General features: G+C 35.4%; 1 protein-coding gene across 2 annotated transcripts; it reads left to right on the top strand.

The window, feature by feature from the left end:
- The first annotated feature begins 1,867 nt into the window (after positions 1-1,867).
- LOC107847995 (F-box/kelch-repeat protein SKIP11) lies at positions 1,868-10,591 on the top strand. Of its 2 annotated transcripts, none has more exons than XM_016692644.2 (5): positions 1,868-2,163; positions 6,195-6,364; positions 6,500-6,565; positions 7,158-7,484; positions 8,906-10,591. In XM_016692644.2, exon 5 carries the CDS (start codon positions 8,992-8,994, stop codon positions 10,318-10,320), a length of 1,329 nt encoding a protein of 442 aa, XP_016548130.2. In that variant the 5' UTR covers positions 1,868-2,163; positions 6,195-6,364; positions 6,500-6,565; positions 7,158-7,484; positions 8,906-8,991; the 3' UTR covers positions 10,321-10,591. The 2 variants fall into 2 exon arrangements, with proteins under 2 accessions (XP_016548130.2, XP_016548129.2); XM_016692643.2 differs by having other exon boundaries at positions 6,195-6,395.
- The last annotated feature ends 9,553 nt before the right edge of the window (positions 10,592-20,144 follow it).

Genomic DNA, 20,144 nt, shown 5'->3' with positions numbered 1-20,144 from the left:
ACACTAAGAATGTGTTTGGTTAAAAAAGAAAATATTTTTTAAATGTGTTTGGTATGAAAGGAAAATATTTTTTAATATTTGATTGACATAAATGTTTTTAAAATATTTTTCAAATAAACTTATTTTTCTTCAATTTAAGGAAAATGAGTACCCTTACATAAAGTAACAATTATATTTCAACACTCTTTCAACTGCACCACCCGACCTTAGACTCAACTCTTAATTTTGGATGTGACTCAATTCTTGACCCAGACCTTGACATGGGACTCGACTCCCAATTCCAACCACCAACTCTGCACCTAACTCCCAATACTGACCCAAGGTCCAATTATCGATTCTGACTCGAGAACCGACCTCGATCCACTTGCTAGCATTGACCCAAGACCCAATCCCGACAAAGGACTAGACCTTAATCCAAACTCGGAATCCAAACTTGATCGTGAATGACTCCCAACTCCAACCCTAACTCGAGATCATAGGACCCAAACTCCTAACCCCAATTCAGGACGAGAGTCTCGACTCAGAACTGGGATCTCACCTCAAGTCTAACCTCGACCTGAGTTACAACGTTGGCCCCGAATCTGAATCTAGACTAGACTCCCGACCTCAACCCCGAGTTGGGGGTATTGCATTTCGAGTCAAGATTGATATCTACATACTTTTGGAACAATATTTTCTTCTTATCGATCAAACACCAAAAATTAATTAAGGAAAAAAGAAAGGAAAAAAAGCATAAATATCACCTGAACTTGTCGTTACAATTTATTTTAGCACATTAACTTTATCGGTAATTATTTACCCCCCAAAATAACTTTCGTCTGAATTGTATACCACCACCAAAATATAATTTCAACTCTCACAATGGAGAGTGTAGTACACTCACCTCACGTCGTGGCCACGTCAGATCCACATAAAAAATTATTTTAAAAAATAATTTCACTAATATATGTTTATCTAATTAAAAAAATATATTCCCCTCCCTCGCACCCTCCCCCTCTTCTTTGTTCTTCAACAGACCCACCCTTTTTAATCTTCAAACCACCACCATCACCACCCCAATCCGCCGCCAGCCACCCCACCACCCACCCACCTTTCCATTCTTCTAATTCTAACCTTCATTAGTACTTCTTAATCCTTAATCATTGATTTAATTTTTATTAATTAACTCTTTTTTTTTAATCTCCATTAACACTTCACCATTTTTTGCTACTTTTAATTTCTCTTTCCATAGCGTTTTTTTATTTTAGAAAAAAAATGGATATTCTAAATTGTATATTTAAAAATTATAATAAATATTTTTTTGAATCATGATGAAGGTTCCTTCTTTAGGTAAGAAAATGGGTATTCTAAAATGCATATTTGAAAATTATAATAAAGATTTTTTGAATTAAGATGAAGTTTTTTTTTAAGGGGACAATAGAATTTTATTTTTTTTTTAAAAAGAAGGAGATGATTCGAAGAAGAAGAAAGGGGATGAAAGTTTGTTGAATTCGAAGAAAAAGGCGGGGGTGAGGGGGAGTGTAGGAGAAGATGAAAGGGGGTGGTGGGGTTTAAAGAAAATGAAAAGGCCTTAAAGAAGATGAGAAAGGGGTAGTCGTTGTTTTTATTTATCATTTTTATTTTATGTAAAATTAAATTATATATAATAATTAAAAATTATTAAAATATTTCATCAGTATTTATTTTATTTAAAAAATATGCTTTATTTTTTTTATTATATCAGTTATTAAAGGGGCAATATAATTTATGTAAAAAATTATTTAGAGTAAATAATTATCGATAATATTAAAGTTCTAAAAGTAAATTGTGTCAACATGTTCAGAGATATAAATATTTTTTTTTTTCAAAAAGTAACTTTCATAATGAGGAAATAGCAGTTATGGTCAACCAAGGTTAAAAGAGTCATTTCAAACCAGTGTTTTATTGCAAATCTTAAAAACATCCAAACTCTTTCTTTCTTCTTCACAGTTGTTGTCAGGTGAAAGAAAAATATAAAGCTAAGATTTATTTTCATCATAAAATTGGCCAATATTGCCTGATAAATATGTTCAGCTACAACAAAGAAAAGCAGCAACTATTCTTCAATAGAATTGGGCAATATTGCCTGGTAAGTATGTGGCGGTACAACAAAGAAAAGCAGCAAGTATTCTTCTTCAATATCAGGTGGTGTACTCAAATTCAACGCCAATCACTTTTACAACTCTGTGATTTTAACTCTTATCATCAAATTCACGACAATATTTTTTGCTTTTATTTTAACTCATGTATTGTTGGTATTTGAATGCAATAGCAATATTGTGATGAATTACTACACTATGTTGTTTCTTATTGAAAAATTTGGATATCAATGTTTTTTCTTTTATTTAAATGACAATTAAAAGTTAAATTGGTTGGAATTTTAGGGCTTTGATTGGAATATTATTCTATACTAATCAGATCTCACTTACCAGAGAATGAATGAGAGAGAAGCGTGAAATCGTTGTTCTTATAAAAGAAAATAAGAGATCTCTTTAGCAGTATTTGATAGTTTTTGCTGTTGAAGAAGCTTTAGCATCTCCTTTAAGTTGCCGATAAAGGGAGCTGATTTAGGAAAAGATTGAAGAGAAAAATATTGAAACTTTTCAAAGTATATAAACTGTAATTATGTGTTAAGGTGTTTTCACAAAAAATGTTAATAATTAAAGTTGAATTCTAGAACCTTGAAAGTTCTAGAATATTTTAAGTATGTGGAGGGTTAGTCTGCTCATACTGCCTCATTCGCAAACATCGGAGGAACTAAGAATCTGCGATCAAGTAATTGCTTCTTGGCCCCTTCCTTGGCTAATCGGTCAGCTACCTTGTTCTGCTCTCTACTGGGATGCGAGAGGAGAAATATTCGGGCTAATAGAATTAAGATATTGATTAGTAGGTAATTTGTTATGGTGGAGAAGCCAAATGAAGAACTTAATCTTGCAAATCTAGTTGAAGTTATTGTTACTGTTGTGGACAATGATGTCCTTATTGGAGTTTAAGAGCTTGTAAGCAGATTTAGTTGGACCATCTCGATTTAGATGCCACACGAGTCAATCATTAATGAAGCTTGTACTATGGACACAAAGTATTTAGTAGTGAAAAAAAAAATGAAAGATTGGGGTAAGGAGAGGGATAATCTATTAAAATTCTAAACACCATTGTGGAAAGGTCTTTGATCTTAATATTTTCCTCATTATGATTTAGAGGACCTTGAATACAACTTCTAATTATTGTCTTTTTTTCACCAAAAAAAGAATACAGCTTCTAATGGTATTATGGTAAGGTAACCAAATATCGTGCCAAAAGTTAATTGAACAACTATTATCGGCAACCCAGGAGTTAGCATTGTTGCTTGTTTTCCAACCATTAAGGATACACTTCCAGGTGGATGATGAATTAGCTTTAGGTGATCTGTTAGGAGTACAATATTTTGAGATAAGGACATTAGCCCATGGAGTTCTAGGATTCTTGAAAACCCTCCATGCAAGGCTAGCATGCATCACACTATTTTTTACTTCTGCTTTATGCATGACGAGCCCTCCTTCATATTTAGGTTTTGTAATGGTATCCCAACTCACAAGATGAAGTTTCTTTTTGGTGTTGGTGGTACCCCAAACAAAGTTCCTCTGAAGCCTATTGATTTATTTGGTTGTTTTACGTGGAAGACTAATGTATTGCATTACATTGTTTGGTATGCTACTTAGGGAAACTTTAGCAAAAGTAGCGCGCTCAGCGATATTAAAAAATTTCGTCTTCTAATCAGTACGTTTAGAGTTTATATTATCTATAATGAATTGAAAAGCACTGTGAGTTGGTCTTTTGTGAAAGATGGGAAAACCAAGATATTTTCCAAAGTTATCACGGGGTTGGATTGATAAAATGGATGACAGGTTGGAGATAACATTGATTTACAGTTGGAGCTGAAAATCACTTTGGTCGTGGAAAAATTGATGTTTTGGCCACTAGATCGATTGACGTCTACAAGAGTATTAATATAGTATGACAATTTTTGGTGTTTGCTTTTGCCATAAGCGTAAGATCATGTGCGAAGAAGAGGGGTGTTAGATTTGGCCGAGTTCTACCTATTTTTATTGGAACCCTATTACTACAATTTGAATATTCATGTATCCTCACTTGAATCTCCTGTCCTGTTGTCGTAATCTCCTCAACTTTAAGTAGGTCATCCATCCACATTATAACCATACCAGTTGAGCGGCCTATGGCAGGAGCCTCTATATAATTGGTGAAGCTCAAGCTCTCTATGTGATATCAAGATTAGAGCTTGGAGAATTTTTACTTTTTTTTTTGTCTGTATTGTTGGAGTTCACACATTCTATTAATACTGTGGAATTAGTAGAAGTTTGTATAGGAATATCTTTGGTGATTGACGGGGTGAAGGATTGTTTTGCTCATGCACGGCAACCAAATTCGGTGTAGTAATTAATGAGAGGGTGGTTACATTTTTGTTATCCCGTATAAAAGGTAAGATGACGGAAATAAATTGAATAGGAATGGTTCTAGAATCTCACTACTAGAAATATTTTAAGCTGTGTTTGGTTTTATTACTTGATGCATTGTCCAATCCTAAAGTTGTTCCTGTTGAGTCTAGGAATAGGGTGTGTGGAAGGGGTCATGGTTTTATTTTCCTCACCCTGTTCGCTTCTAGCTGTACTATGACTAGCAACTTGTGTGGTAGGAAAAGTGTGCAGCAAGGCTTCCCTTTATATTGGATTAGTATTACTTAATTTATAAGAGTAAGTTTGTATATTTTTAGCTGGTTTATTTTTATCAGTTACATCAGTGATATTTTTAGTCTGGACAGCGTTATATTCGTAGGGGGGAAAGTAGTGGATAAAGTAGGGAGTAATCCATTGGAATTTCCATTTTTCCCTGTTGAAAGCTGACGTCATTAGAGCTGATGTCTTGTTCTGTTGGTCTGTCCTCCTTCGAAGGGCTGCTTTCAATGAAGTTTCCTTTTGATTCAAATTTTTGGGCTTTACTACTCATAGGATCATTCTTTTGGGAAGATCCTGTGGTTTGATTGAGTAACCTTTCGTTGTACTTAAAGATTTTTGAGTCAAGAAACTTACCTGCAGTGGCGTCAAAGAGATTAACGCTGATACCTGTGTCATCATCTTTTGAATCATTTGTTTGGCGCTTGTTTTTTTTTCGTCTTTGTGAACGATAATGTTTGCCACGGAACTGCAATTTGAGTTTCTTGAATGGGAGTTTTTGTGTTGGCCTGGCTTTGCCCTTCTGATATTTTCTCTGGTTGAGTGATTTCAGTTGCCTTTACCTTTGGAATACTGGCCGGATAAAAAGAATCCGTTAACAAACCAATGGCCATCTTGAAGAGTTCTTTTTAGTTTTTCTTCTTTAAGGAACTTGACAATATAGTAATCATGCCCCAAATCAATAAGTGTTAAATCTTCAGTTGGTCTCCACATGATGGATAGTTTCCTCATTAGATATCGATGGCGTATTCTTTCACCAAACACTTTGATAAAAGGCCTTCTTCAGAGAGGTATATGCTGCCCTCATTATCCTGAAATGTTTCCATCATCACATCTAGTATTTCTTTGCCTCTTTCTACTTCCTCTTGTTGTTCTTCGATGTATATGTCCATGGGTTGGTTCCCTTCTTGTGGCTGCGTATTCATGCTTGTTTGGGGATTTGGTTTTTAGCAACATATTTTTACTGCGTGGCTTAGGTTCATTGAAGTTATTTTTACTGTGTTTGGATCTGGTGGTGCTGGTGGAGTTAGATTTTCCTGAGAGCTATTCATTTTGGTGTGAGTGGTTGATTGCTAGTGAGAAGTGATAGGTTCTCTCTCTCTAACCTTTTCAGCAATTCTTGTTTATAGGTAAATGCTTTAGTGGTCAATGAAATGAGTTTAGAACCATGAGATCTTAGGTTCAAATCCCAGCCTAGGTTAAAACACTAGGTGAAACATAATTTTTATATATATATCTTGATTATACATTAATGTTGACTACTATTCTTAGGCCATGAGAGGGGCCTTGTGAATTTATATCAATTTTGCTTCATTTAGGTACTTTTTTGGAAATGTTCAGTTATCACGCTTCTTACGTAACCGTTCCTTTATATGATGGAAGTTTCATCTCATTGTTATTGTTATTAATGATTGTATGACTGATAATTTAAAACCTCCATGTTTGCAGACACGATTGGAGCACATATTATTGGGCGTGCAAAATGAATTACCTCAACCGAAATAGAGCTGAGGGAAAATTAGACCATCTTGATTCTTGATACTCTATTTGTCTCAGAACTCATCTTATCGGTGGTTGTAGGAATAGACAATGTAGCCTTTGCCACTAGAGCCTAGAAGGTGAAAAGGCATTGAAAGTAGTTTTACTTCTGTAAGAACATTGTTTATGCCATCTTCTGTTTTTCTTTCAATCCATCTAGCTAAAAACTTCTATGTTTATCGTTTTGCTATATTAAGTGTTTTCTTGTACTGCAGTTATTGTAAATATTACAGTTTGGCTGAGGCAGAAGAGTGTTCAAATTTATCGAAAACTGCAACTAGGTAGGTATTAGTGTTTCTCCAATTTTGAGGTTTAATTTTTCTTGCATGCAAATGCTTAACCTTTCATAAAGACAATAGATTTTGATACTTGTTTCCATTTTTTTTAACTATATGATTTAAATGCCTACTTACATAATCCCCCCGTTCTAAATAAGTGGTTGTTTAGCCTTTTCATGTTGTTCCTAAATAAGTAGTGTTTTTAGATAATCAAGAAGACAATGATGTTCTTCCAATTTTACCCCTCTTTAAATAAAGAGTTACACATCCTTTTCAAGGTATTTGTAAGGTCAAGTTAGTAAAAATACTTCTTGTTTTCTAGGAAAGCATAATTTCTTAGAGGGTGTGCCCAAGCTAAAAAATCACTTATTTAGGAACGGGGAAGTATAAATTTCTATCTTAGTCTTGCTTGATCTTCTTCTTTAGTTTAGTTTCAAGACAGATGAAGAAATCATATGACATAAGATTGCCTAAGACAAAGATAACTTGTAGCCAGTAGAACAAGCAATTTGAAAAGATATTTTTCTTATCATGTTTTTCTTTTCACTTGAAATATTTCTATTGATTCTTTATGGTTTTGTTTATGTTATTTTAGGTTGGAGGAATGATGCGCTGCAAGATTCATGATTTTGTTTTTCGACGGCTACTCGTCCATTTGTTGGGTGATCCCTTGCTCTCACATTCTCACATTCGAGTGTTTGCTCGTCGTTTAGTCCCGGCAGTGAGATTTACTCATTACGGTCACCTCCGGAGTTCATCCCACCTGGATAGTTCCAGGACCCGTGTGACCCCGCCCTTGATCAGATAAAGCTGCCTACCTTATGACCCACTACGAAAAATGAGCCTTGTGAGAAGACTTTGACATTCCCCATATTGCGGTTTCGTCCGTTCCTTTCCCAAGATGGGTTAGGGACATAAGAAGGTATATCAAAATGTTTTTCTAAGCTGTTTTAGGGTCAACATATTGCTTATAGTTTTTCTAGTTCACGGATTAATCTATTTAAGTAGTTGCAATTAGAATAGAGTTTTGGTAAGAGAGAGAGAGAGAGTGAGACAGAAATGAGAACTAGAAGTACAGTAGTGAGATAAAGGTGTTGTGTTATGCCCAAAACTTTGATTTTCAGATAGAATCCAAAGGATCTTCTTTGTTGAACCCCCCCTCCCCCCTCTTCCCCACCCCACCCCACCCCACCCATGCCTTGTTCTTCTTCTTGCCAGTTTTATTTATTTATTTAAAAAAAAAACAAAAACAATTAGCTGCCCTTATAGTAAGTACAAACCGATAAACAGAAAGAACAAAAGAAAGAAAAAAAACAAAGGATTGCATCGATAGAAATGAAAGCAATTTTGATATAAATTTTTGCTTTTCCTCTCTATATATCAAAGTTGCTCTCTTTTTTTCTCTCTTATCCAATTTGTAAGTCTTCTTTTGAAGTGTTTTAGAAGTTTGGTAAACAATGTAAGATTGAAGTTTTGGTTCTTGATTGATTGATGTTTGGTGAATTTGAGCAAAAGGGTGTTGTTTAATCTGAATTTTGGAGATCTGTGATTTGTAATGTTTGAATCTTAATTGATTCTTGCTTGTTTATTTGATTTAAAGTTTTAATTTTAAGGTTTTTTTTTTTTTGAGTTCTTGATTTTTTGGGTTGTAAAGTTTGAATCTTTATTGATTCTTGCATGTTTATTTGATTTAAAGTTCTGATTTTGAGGTTTTTTTTTGGTTCTTCATTTTTTGGGTTGTAAAGTTTGAATTTTTAATGATTCTTGCATGTTTATTTGATTTTGAGGGTTTTTTTTGGTTAAGGAGTTTTTTTCATTTGATTGTTTTTCAAGGACTTGGTGGATTGAATGTTGAATCTTTTCTAAGGAGTTTACTTGATCTGGATTCTTGATTTTTTTCAAACTTGAATCAGTGAGAGTTCATAGATGTGTGGTGGTTTTTTTTTTTTGCTTGAATTTCATGGATGTTTGGTGTTTTTTTTTTTTGCTTGAATCAATGAGGGTTCATAGATGTTTGTGGGATTTTTTCCCCTTTGTTTGCTGACAAATCCCGGCATTTGTGTTATCAGAATTGTTGTTATCCATAAAAAGGCATTGAGCATTACTTGGTTTGCTTTAATTAATGATCAAAACTAGTGAAAAAAATTTCTGTTTCTGTGCTTTGGTGATTGAGAATTTCTTTGTCTGTGGTTTCTTGATTTAACCTGAATTTATGAGTTTTGATGATTGTATCTATTTGTGATTTTCTTGATTCAACGTGAATTTATGAGTTTTGATGATTCTTTCTCCTTGTGGGAAGAGTTTTTCTTTGGTTCCTTACTAATTTTGTTCAATTTGTATCAGTCTTATCAGGAAGTCACAGGGTCTAGGATCCATACCAGAGCAAGGCAGCAGAACTGGTGTTTATTTTAGGGTTGAATCTGGAAGATATGTCAGAAGAACGGTCCTGTGTGGTGGTTACAAGGGATTGTCAGACAGAAAGTAACGGGACGGTTTGCATGAGTTATCGACTTGATAGTATTGAAGTCCAGAATGGCAAAAGGCCATTGGAATATGACCAGGAGGGTGAAAATGTGCAACGCAAGTTGCAAAAGCAGTCCGACGGTTCCAACCTAGTGGGAGTGACTCTATCCTTGGGAAGTTCTTCAGCATCCCCTCCTGAGCAAACTGACAAACGGGATCATGCTGGGGATAATTCTGACAGGAACACACTTTTTCCTGCCCTTGACCGTGACAGCTCCATCAATTCTCTCATTCGTTGCTCGAGGTCAGATTATGGCGCCATAGCATCTTTGAACCACAACTTCCGCTCATTAATTAGGAGCAGTGAACTTTATAGAGCGCGGCGACGAAATGGTGTGGTGGAGCATTGGGTGTATTTCTCCTGCCAGCCACTGGAGTGGGAAGCTTTTGACCCTGCTAGGCTCCGCTGGATGCGTCTGCCGAGAATGACTCCCAATGATTGTTTTGTGTTGTCCGACAAGGAATCATTGGGGGTTGGTACTGAGCTTCTCGTTTGTGGCAAGGATGTGTTGGCCCATGTCATTTATCGGTACAGTTTACTGACAAATACGTGGTCAACTGGGATGCAAATGAATGCGCCACGATGTTTGTTTGGTAAATCAAGCCTTGGGGAAATCGCCATTTTTGCTGGCGGTTGTGACTCACAAGGTAAAATCCTTAGCTCCGCTGAACTTTACAATTCGGAGACAGGCACGTGGACGACTTTGCGAAGCATGACTAAGCCACGTAAGATGTGTTCTGGTGTATTCATGGATGGAAAGTTTTACGTGATAGGAGGCATTGGAGGAGCCGACGCAAAGCTATTGACATGCGCTGAAGAGTATGATCTGGCAACAGGAACGTGGACTGAAATTCCGAACATGTCTCCTGTGCAACCTAACCTTGAGAACGACATACCAGATACATCTGCAGCGCCTCCATTACTAGCCGTTGTGGATAATCAATTGTACTCTGCTGACTATGCTGAAATGGCTGTTAGGAAGTATGACAAGCATAACAAAGCATGGGTTACCATTGGTGGACTGCCTGAAGGAGTATCTTCCATTCATGGTTGGGGATTGGCTTTTCGGGCATGTGGTGATAGTCTAATTGTAGTTGGAGGGCCTAGGGTTATGGGTCGAGGATTTATTGAGGTGCATTCGTGGGCACCGAGGGAAGGACCTCCAGAATGGAACTTGCTCGGCCAAAAGCAATCAGGTAGCTTTGTGTATAACTGTTCTGTCATGGGATGCTGAAGAGATGGAATTTGGTTTGTACTGTAGAGGTGTCCATCAATACATAGTTGGTTTCTTGCTAAAGGGTAATTTATCCCAGCTTTTTTCTCTTATCAGTTAATAGATTAGTGTTTAAAGCTTCTCTAGGAAAGTCATAGAAGTACTTAGTTATTTGTTTGGTGGCATGTTGCTTGTGTATCAGTACATTTGGTAGCTTTGGAAATGAAGTACTTTGTTCCAACTTTTGTTTTAAGAATTCTTTCCTTTATTATGGCAGATCTCATTGAGGCAATTGACCAATTATTCTGCTTGCTTATTTAAATTGTTTTTATTTGTGAAAACTGATACAATGGTATAGGCATCAGTCATATGATGTTTGCGGGCGAGTTGAGCAAGAAAATTAGACGCTTATGGATGGTACAACCAGCTTTTGTGAGTTGTAAGGTTGATGAGCATTTGTCTGTCACATGTTCTCGTTACAAAATAAAGTGTTACTAGTATTTAATTACATGGTAGAAATGAAATATACAAAAACAATACACCTTTGTATTCTCACACAATTTCGGAAGAATAAAACGTATGCAATCCGTATCATTACCCCAGATGTGAGGTAGAGAGGTTGTTTCAGATTTACCCTCGGCTCAAGACAAATTACAAACAATTAACAGTAACCTTCCATCCTAATTCGCATTTTCCACATTATCCCAAAGTTGCAACCACGCTATATCTTATTTACCACCTCTCCCCAATTTAAATGAAATATATCCTTTTAAATTCAACAATTTTTTTTTAAAAAAAATGCTATTTTGTATTTTGCAAATAATGTTAAACAAAATGTAGAGCCAAACATTTTTCAGATCGAACTACGTTTGAAACATGTTTGCTCAAACATATATATATACTAGTTTTTCTTCACATGCATTGCACGTGTAATTCGAGTCGTACAAGTTTTTTAAAAAACTATCAATACTATTTAAAAAAGGGGAAAGGACCAAGTTTATCCTTCTACTTTGAAAAATTGGCTAAATATATCATTTATCATACTATGAAGTCATATTTACCCTCATTGTTATATTTTAGAGTCAAATTTACCCTCGATGTTAAGAAAATTTTCGCATGTACTCTTCTTCTTAATAGAAAACCCTAGATCAATGTTACATGCCCCATTTTTTAAAAATAAAATACACTCTAATCTAACTCAACCCGTTCCACAAAAAAAGTGACAAACAAATATATCCCTCACTCAATTCTGTTGGCATCAAAGTATGATATCGAGGGTAAATTTAATCACAAAATATGAAGAAGGATATATTTAACCATTTTTTCAAAGTAGAAATACGATCCTTTTCCCTTAAAAAATATTTGAGTAAACAACTATACATGAGAAAATAAAGAGTATAAATTTATGTGAATAATAGTATACAAGCATTGTCCTTATTTTGTTATATTACTGCTACATAATTAAATTGTGAATTTAAAAGACATTGACTAAATTTTTTTTTTTTTTTGGGTTAAAAGAGGATTTATTTATTACTTAATATGCATCATAGATGTTGAACAGTTGAAGTGGTAACAATGCGACAAGAAATAATAGTATCGTGCATTACAACAATAATTTAAGAACACGCTTATAAGTAACCAAATATTCTGTCCATTTCGTTTTATTTGCCTCCCTCCATTTTTCATGAATTAAATTGACTAAATTTCAAAGTTAAATTAAATTATATTAATTTATTTTTTTATAATTAAAATTTACATATTCAAAAACTATATGTAAAATGCTATAAATTATAAATTTTCTTTTATTAATTTAATTAAGAAATATATCTTAAAATGTTGGTCAGAATTTGTACATGAATGACATAGATAAACTATTCGTTATAGTTCAGTGACCTATTTAAATCTTTTTCCTTTTATAATTGAAGTTTACAGTGATTGTCAATCTCAAATTAGCATAATTAATTGTAGAAAAGAGGAAGAAACACATATAATCTTTTTTTTTTTTTTTGTTTAGAGGAGAGAGAAATTGGAGCAGTATTTTTTTCCAAATTCCACCTAAAAAAGTAGAAAATTTCATGTACCAATACATTGCAAGATATTCAATACTTGAAAAGCAATATGCAATATATGCGGGAGAAACTCCACACAAAAGAAATCTTATTAGGACCTACTTATATGCCACAGAACTAAGAAGTAATGATACCATGTAGCTGCTACCACCGTAGAAAATATAACGACGCTGACTTCAAACTTCAAATCCATTCAGCGCTTTCTGTCAGCATGTTCTTCAATTTAAAATTCATTTCTTTAGAAGCATAAGGAATTGGAATACTCTTTGATTCCCGACCAGCTGCCATATCTTCCCAAAGTAAATTCAAGAGTGCCATCGTCAATTCTCCCACTTCCCCATTTTCAATAGGTTTCTCATCTCACGTGATGATAAGTAATAAAGGAAGTATGCTTTCAAAATACATCATTTAAACAACATATTTGGCATCTTCAATTGTGAAGTCAGTAGTTTTGACACATTTCAGACATCCCTTCTCAACCAACTTGGGTGCAAGTTGAAGAAGCCTCAAAGAAGTGCACCCAATTAGGATCTTATCAAAGTTAGAAAGTATAAGCTCCTTATCAGAATTTATAAAAGCAACATTCACATTTGGACCCTTACTAGTATAACCTTTTTCATCAGTTCAGAGAGATGAAAAGACGTAGCAGATGTTTAAAATTGAAAGAAAGCGTAAAACTACACACCAGAAAGAAAATATCCCCAACAACCTATTCGTAAGACATGATAGTGAAAATATTTATCACCAATAAAGAAATAGGTTAGCAGCAGGATCAACTATCCTAAAGTATTGAATTTTAAGCTTCAAACCAATGCATAATTACATGATCCTAATGGAACCAGACAACACAAGCTAGCTCATATATCAATGTACGTGTAAAAATTTTTTTTAGCAAAAAAAAAAGAGGAATCAAACATTGAGACAACACCACAATCTAATGAATTAAAAAAAACTGTTTAAAATTGCAGTTGTGAATACCTCAACTCGATGCAAGGATATCAATGTCATAATTTAGAACAATCCTTACATGTAATTAGTGCTAGGGTAGGAGAAGGGCAGCTTAAACAATATGATGGCCTAAAGCAAAGCTTCAATGAGACCAAAGTGTATGCTATTACAACTAAAAAAATAATATATTATCTGGGTTTAATTTAATAATGAATGCTATTTCATTAAAAATAACATGATTTTTTACAAATACTTCCGAACTTCAGGAAACCAAATCAATTTTAAAGTTTCAAACCAAATGACTCCCTTTACTACTGGCCATCCTACACTTGCTTCTTGAGATAGAGTAATATGATCAAAGAATTATATTATTAATTATCAAACAAATGAAATGTGCAGACGGTCTTGCTAATAAGATGCACCGTTAATGTCGAAGAACATAACATCTCTGGTTATTTATGGCTTAATCATTCCAGCAAATGATAAAACTGTTACAATACATACATTGCAGCTAAGTATATCCCACAATTAACATCTCTATACCGAGAATAACCAATTATCTAAGCAAATACGTCAGATTTTTAATACAATTAAATAGTTGTTGAAAAGAAGTCTACATATAGCAACATTGTGATATGTTTATATATTAGATTTCCGCTCAAAACTGGTGGGGACCAATATTCTGGAGGCGTCCGTGGTGCAATCCGACTGGGTGATGACTCCTAAGGAATAAAAGACACATAACCTGTAAATTGCGTTATATATCCTACGTTCAATAACCTATGCATCCTTTTGTAGTTTCTTCAATCCCTTTCATGTTTAAATTTACTAAGATGTATGCCTATATTCAAAATAAAAAATCCTTCTTTATCAACTAAGATCAAGCTTCTGCTGGACTGTTTGTATTGACAATTATTTTCAAGGCATATGATCATGATGGGATCAAAATCAGGGATCGATTGCAGATATCTAATACAATGTAAGTCATTAAAACGACAAATTGCAAATGTCTTTGACACAGAAGTAATATGACATAAACAGACCACAAATCTCATAAAAATTTATTAATTAGGTAAACTCTATATGCTTTCAAATAGATTAGCATAGATTTTAAGAACATGAAACGTACCCTATACTATGGTGCTCTAATTACTCAAAGAAGATGTCCCAATGGTATGTGATTCATACCAAGATGTATGAAGAGAAATTTAAATATCAACACTGTAACTGCTGTATTAAGTGGATAATTAGATAAATAAGTTTCACCAAAGTTCATAAAGCTTTTGTCCTATTAGATTGACGAATACAAGACAATCACACTTGTTGTATTTTTTGATGTCATTTTTATACATAAAATCAATAATTTTTTGTACAAACAAGGTCTATACATAGAGAAATTGTAGTATGTCCGTGTAGCAGATTTTCAAGCAAAGGGACCATTCTTCTAGACCAGTACATGGTGCAATCTGAATAGGTGCGGACTATGAAAGGAACAAAGAACACATAGCCTATCAAATGCATGTTGATATTTTCATTTTTTTGTGGATGCATCATGTATCCAACATTCAAGAACCTCTGTGTACTTAGTTTGATCAAGCACATTCACATTTTAATTGATTGTGATTTATGCCTATACTCAAAATCCATGAAGTCCATCTTAACCAACTAACATCGACCTACTGCGTGTTGCACATTTTGTATTTCCAGTTATTTACAGGACATACGATGTCATGACCCGAACTAGGGCCTGGCCGTGATGGACATACCAAACCATAAAAGCCCGGGCGTCCTACTCTATCTGGTAATCATGCATAACATTCACATAATAAAAGGAAATGCAAAAATATAATCTGATACGGAAACATGGTCATAATCTGGATTTAGTTTAACAATAAGGAATGAATTATGAACTCAACTAAACAACATCTGGAACAGTCTGCGAAATATCTACTACATGAAAATCTAATAACTATCTAAAAGCTGGGACAAGGCCCTCAGTAGACCAAAACAACAGAATAACATAATCTAAAATAACAGGCCTTCTGGAACAAAGAAGGTTCACCACTGCACAAATCACTTCTCTTTGGGATACTCTACTGATTAGCTGGACCCTTAGACTAAGCCTCCGAACCTGAGAGGTAGGGGGTCAATACAGATGTACTAATACGTAGAGAAAATCCAAAATAATAATTTATATTCAACATATATGAGAGCAATTTAAAAACAATTCATAAACATATCATATAGTAAGAAATATCATGGGCATTTTTGAAAGACTCTGAAGGAAAATCATCTAAACTCTGAGACATTCTTTGTTTTACTTCTGCGCTAGGTGGTATATCCTACAACTCTGAAACTCCATGGGCCATATGGAATCTTCCATTGACTTGGTGGGGAATCCTCCAACCCAAGTGTGCCGCAAGGGTTAAAGTCTCTGACTCTGCTACGCCACACGACCGTCGCCAACATAAAAATAATATACCCGGATTGGCAAATCACGGTTTTAGGCAAAGAGTTACTTGAACTCTAACCCTCTTTAGGCAACCACCTAACTCTCTTTATGCCCATTTTTAACTCTTTAAGATATGCATTCTCTGAAAACATACTCTGAAAACTCTAACTCTGTTATGGCATACATTTATATGGTATCATCATACCATTGACTTGCAAGTCACATCTCTGACCCATTATTAGCATATAATAATCTCTGTTTCAAAACGTAAATCTGGGACCACCATATCAATAAATCATTCAAGAAACTCTTTCTTAAAGCTCATGTAAACATATGCAAGAAACTCTCTTTTTCACCATTTTAAATACATGAGGTGGTCATGTCAAAGATATCGCAATTCTTTTTTTTAAGACAAGGACGAAATCACAACAAAAACTCTCTCTCATCATCATAAAAATCATGTTAAATACTTAAATATTGAAAAGATCCCCTTCAAAACATTAAACAAGCATCTCAAATCATTCCCAACAAGTTCATCAACTCTAAATCATCAAAGAGAGGGGTTTCAATAATAATGCTCTCAATCAAATCTTCAACATCTTACATATTCATATAAGTTTAAATCAATTTAAGGGGGAAAGACCTAAAGACCAAAACAATAATATCATCAACACACCCAAGATGTGAAATTTAAATCATAAGTTCCAAAATCCCTTTAAAATTCATGCTTGATAATCTTTAAATCATGTTCTAGTGTTGATAAGCCCATGTAGATTTTAGGATAAACCCCAGGTACCTCTCTTTAGGAAATTAAAGGATGATTCTTGATGTCCACGACTTGGGGATTCCAAATCTTCAATCAATTTCTAAAACCCACGGTTGAATCTTGAGTTGTTTGGGTTTTCTTGTTGGAAACCCTAAGGAGTGTTCTTGATGGTTTCTAATGAAAATATTAATAATGAGATCATTTGGGATTAAAATCCCGTGTTTAAGCTGATAAGGGGGTGAAAAATATCCAATATACCCTTAATGAGACAGAATAAAAATATAACTGGAAGCCCGATTTTATGGACCACCGTGATACGCCACGATTGCGGTGGCTCACTGAAAATTAACGAATGAGATTTTTAAGGTCACCACGATGTGGAGCCATCGCGTTGTCCCACTGGTTGGGACCTGAAACTTTAGCACGATGCGCCACAATCGCGCTATGCTACTGGAATTTGACAATTGCTAAATAGGCCCACTCCGCGATGCGCCAAGCACCAAAATAATGGTGTTTTACGATTAAGACTTAAATTACCCATAACTTCTTGCCCGGGTATCGGATTTGGGGGAATCTTATATCGACGGAAAGCTCATTCAATTTTCCACATGATAAAAAGTTAAAATTAGAAAAATTATATATGGGTTAAACTTTACTCATTTTGGAAGTCAAAAATGAGACTAAGTTTCTTTGATACTATTCTAGTCATTTAACTCTAAGAGCATATTACCACGAGCTAACGCATGGATGATTTTGCGGGGTGTTACATTATCCCTCCTTAGGATCATTCATCCCCGAATGATGAAACGAAACATAGACAAGCACGATTTAAGGTACACTAAGGCCATAAAAGAATAAGACAAGGATTGTACCTTCCATTTTGTCATTCACCGGATTAAATAAGTCTGGGTATCTATCTCTTATGTCATTTTATGATTCTCAAGTTGCTTCTTCAACTTTCTAATTTTTCCACAACACTTTGATCGAGGCTATTTCTTTGCTCCCCAGCTTTCTAACTTGGCGATCCAAGACTGCCACGGGCTCTTCTTCATAGGATAAGGAGTCTGTCACTTTGATCTCCTCTACAGGCAACACTAATGAATAGTCTCCAATACATTTCTTCAATATGGATATGTGAAATACCGGATGAATAGAACCCAAACTTGCAGGCAACTCTAACGCGTACGCAACTCCACCTATCCTTCTCAAAATCTGGTATGGCCCTATATAGCGAGGACTCAACTTACCTTTCTTCCCGAATCACATAACTCCCTTTATAGGGGAGACTTTAAGGAACCCCCAATCACTAACCTCAAACTCTAATTGTCTTCTCCTAATATCGGCGTAGGATTTTTGTCTACTCTGGGTTGTTTTAACTACTTCTCTAATAATTTTCATGTCCTCCATCGCCTGATGAACAAGATCAGGCCTGAACAACTGAGTCTCACCCACTTTATACCATCCTACCGGTGATCTATATCTTCTCCCATACAAAGCTTTAAACAGAGCCATCTTAATACTGGCATGGTAGCTGTTATTATAAGCGAACTCTATTAACGATAAATGATCTACCCAGCGACCTTTGAAGTCAATTACACAAGCCCTGAACATATCCTCAAGGGTCTGAATGGTGCACTCAGCTTGTCCATCAGTCTGAGGGTGGAAAGCAGTACTCAGGTTCACTTGGGTACCTAAACCCCTTTGAAAAGACCTCCAAAACTATGAAGAGAATTGCGTACCTCTATCAAATTTGATGGATACAGGTGCCCATGCAAACAGGCTATCTCCTCAATGTAAAGCTTGGCATAATCATCTCCCGAATAGTTGGTCCTCACAGGAAGAAAATGTGCTGACTTGGTCAGCCTGTCAAAAATCACCCAAATAGAATCATATTGGTTTCGGGACCTCGGAAGTCCCGTAATAAAATCTATATTGATCATTTCCCATTTCCATAAGGGTAAGGAAATCTCTTGGGAAGTACCACCATGCCTCATATGTTCTACCTTAACTTGTTGACAGTTTAAACACTTGGTGACATAGTTAGCCACATCACGCTTTATATTATTCCACCAATAAATGGTTTTTAGATCATGATACATCTTGGTAGAGCCTGGGTGAACAACATACCTCGAAGTGTGAGCTTCGTCAATGATTCTCTTCTGCAGACCATCTACATCTGGCACACATAATCTACCCTGATATCTCAAAATACCATTATCACTAATTTCAAAGGACATCACCTTTTGTTTACCCATATCTTTCTTGATTTGTATCAAAATAGGATCTTCGATATGCTTCTCTTTAATTTTCGCACAAAGGGATGATTTAGCTATCTCGTGAACAATTACCCCTCCATCTTTGAAATCTAAGAGTCCCACTCCTAGATTTGCTAGTCGGTGAATATCCTTCAACATCTCTCTTTTTCCTTCTTCAACATGAGAAAGACTGCCCATAGACAACCTGCTAAGGGCGTCAACTACCATATTTGCCTTGCCCGGATGATAGTGCAGGCTCATGTAATAATCCTTTAGCAATTCTATCTAGCGCTGTTGCCTGAGGTTCAATTCTTTCTACGAGAAAACATACTGTAAACTCTTATGGTCAGTGCAAACATCAACATGCACCCCATAAAGATAATGCCGCCAGATTTTAAGTGCAAACACCACAGCCGCTAACTCCAAGTCATGGGTGGGGTAATTTCGCTCATGAACTTTCAACTTCCTGGATGAATAAGCTACCACCTTACCGTGCTACATACGTACATACCCAAGTCCCACACGAGATGCATCATCTATACAACAAACCCTTCCGTACCTTTCGGAAGAGTACTATTCTCACAGGAGTCAGACCACACGAACTTTACCTTTTTCTGAGTCAACTTAGTAAGTGGTGCAGCTATGGAAGAAAAAATCTCTACAAATCTTCTGTAATACCCTGTCGAACCCAAGAAGCTCTGAATATCGGTTGGAGTCGTGGGTCTGAGCCATTTTCTCATTGCCTCAATCTTCTGGGGATCAACCTTAATCCCGTCACTAGACATGATATGCCCCAAGAAAGAAATAACATTAAGCCAAAATTTGTACTTGGAAAATTTTACATACAACTCATGATCTTTGAGAGTCTAAGGATGATTCAGAGGTGATTGGTATGGTCCTCCTTACTCTAGGAATAAATCAAAATATCATCAATGAAAACTATAACAAACAGATCTAGAAACTGACGAAACATCCTGTTCATAAGATCCATGAAGGCTGCAGGGGCGTTAGTCAACCTGAAGGACATGACTAAGAATTCATAATGACCGTATCTGGTTCAGAAATTTATTTTAGGAATATCTGACTCCCTAACCTTCTAATGATGATATCCCAAATGAAGGTCTATCTTTGAAAAACATTTAGCACCCTGAATCTGATAAAAAAGATCATCAATCCTAGGAAGAGGATATTTATTTTTAATTGTGACCTTATTCAACTGACGGTAATCTATGCACATTCGAAAGGAACCATCTTTCTTCCACACGAAGAGTACAGGTGCACCTCAGGGAAAAATACTAGGATGGATAAAACCTTTATCTAGACGATCTGCTAGCTGTTCTTTCAACTCTTTCAAC

The sequence above is a fragment of the Capsicum annuum genome, chromosome 11, assembly GCF_002878395.1.
Source record: "Capsicum annuum cultivar UCD-10X-F1 chromosome 11, UCD10Xv1.1, whole genome shotgun sequence".
In the NCBI taxonomy this organism is placed as follows: domain Eukaryota; kingdom Viridiplantae; phylum Streptophyta; class Magnoliopsida; order Solanales; family Solanaceae; genus Capsicum; species Capsicum annuum.
This window is presented reverse-complemented; position numbering and strand designations above follow the sequence as displayed.

Excerpts from the sequence above, each read along its gene's own strand:
- LOC107847995 (XM_016692644.2), top strand. The coding sequence starts at position 8,992 with ATGTCAGAAGAACGGTCCTGTGTGGTGGTTACAAGGGATTGTCAGACA.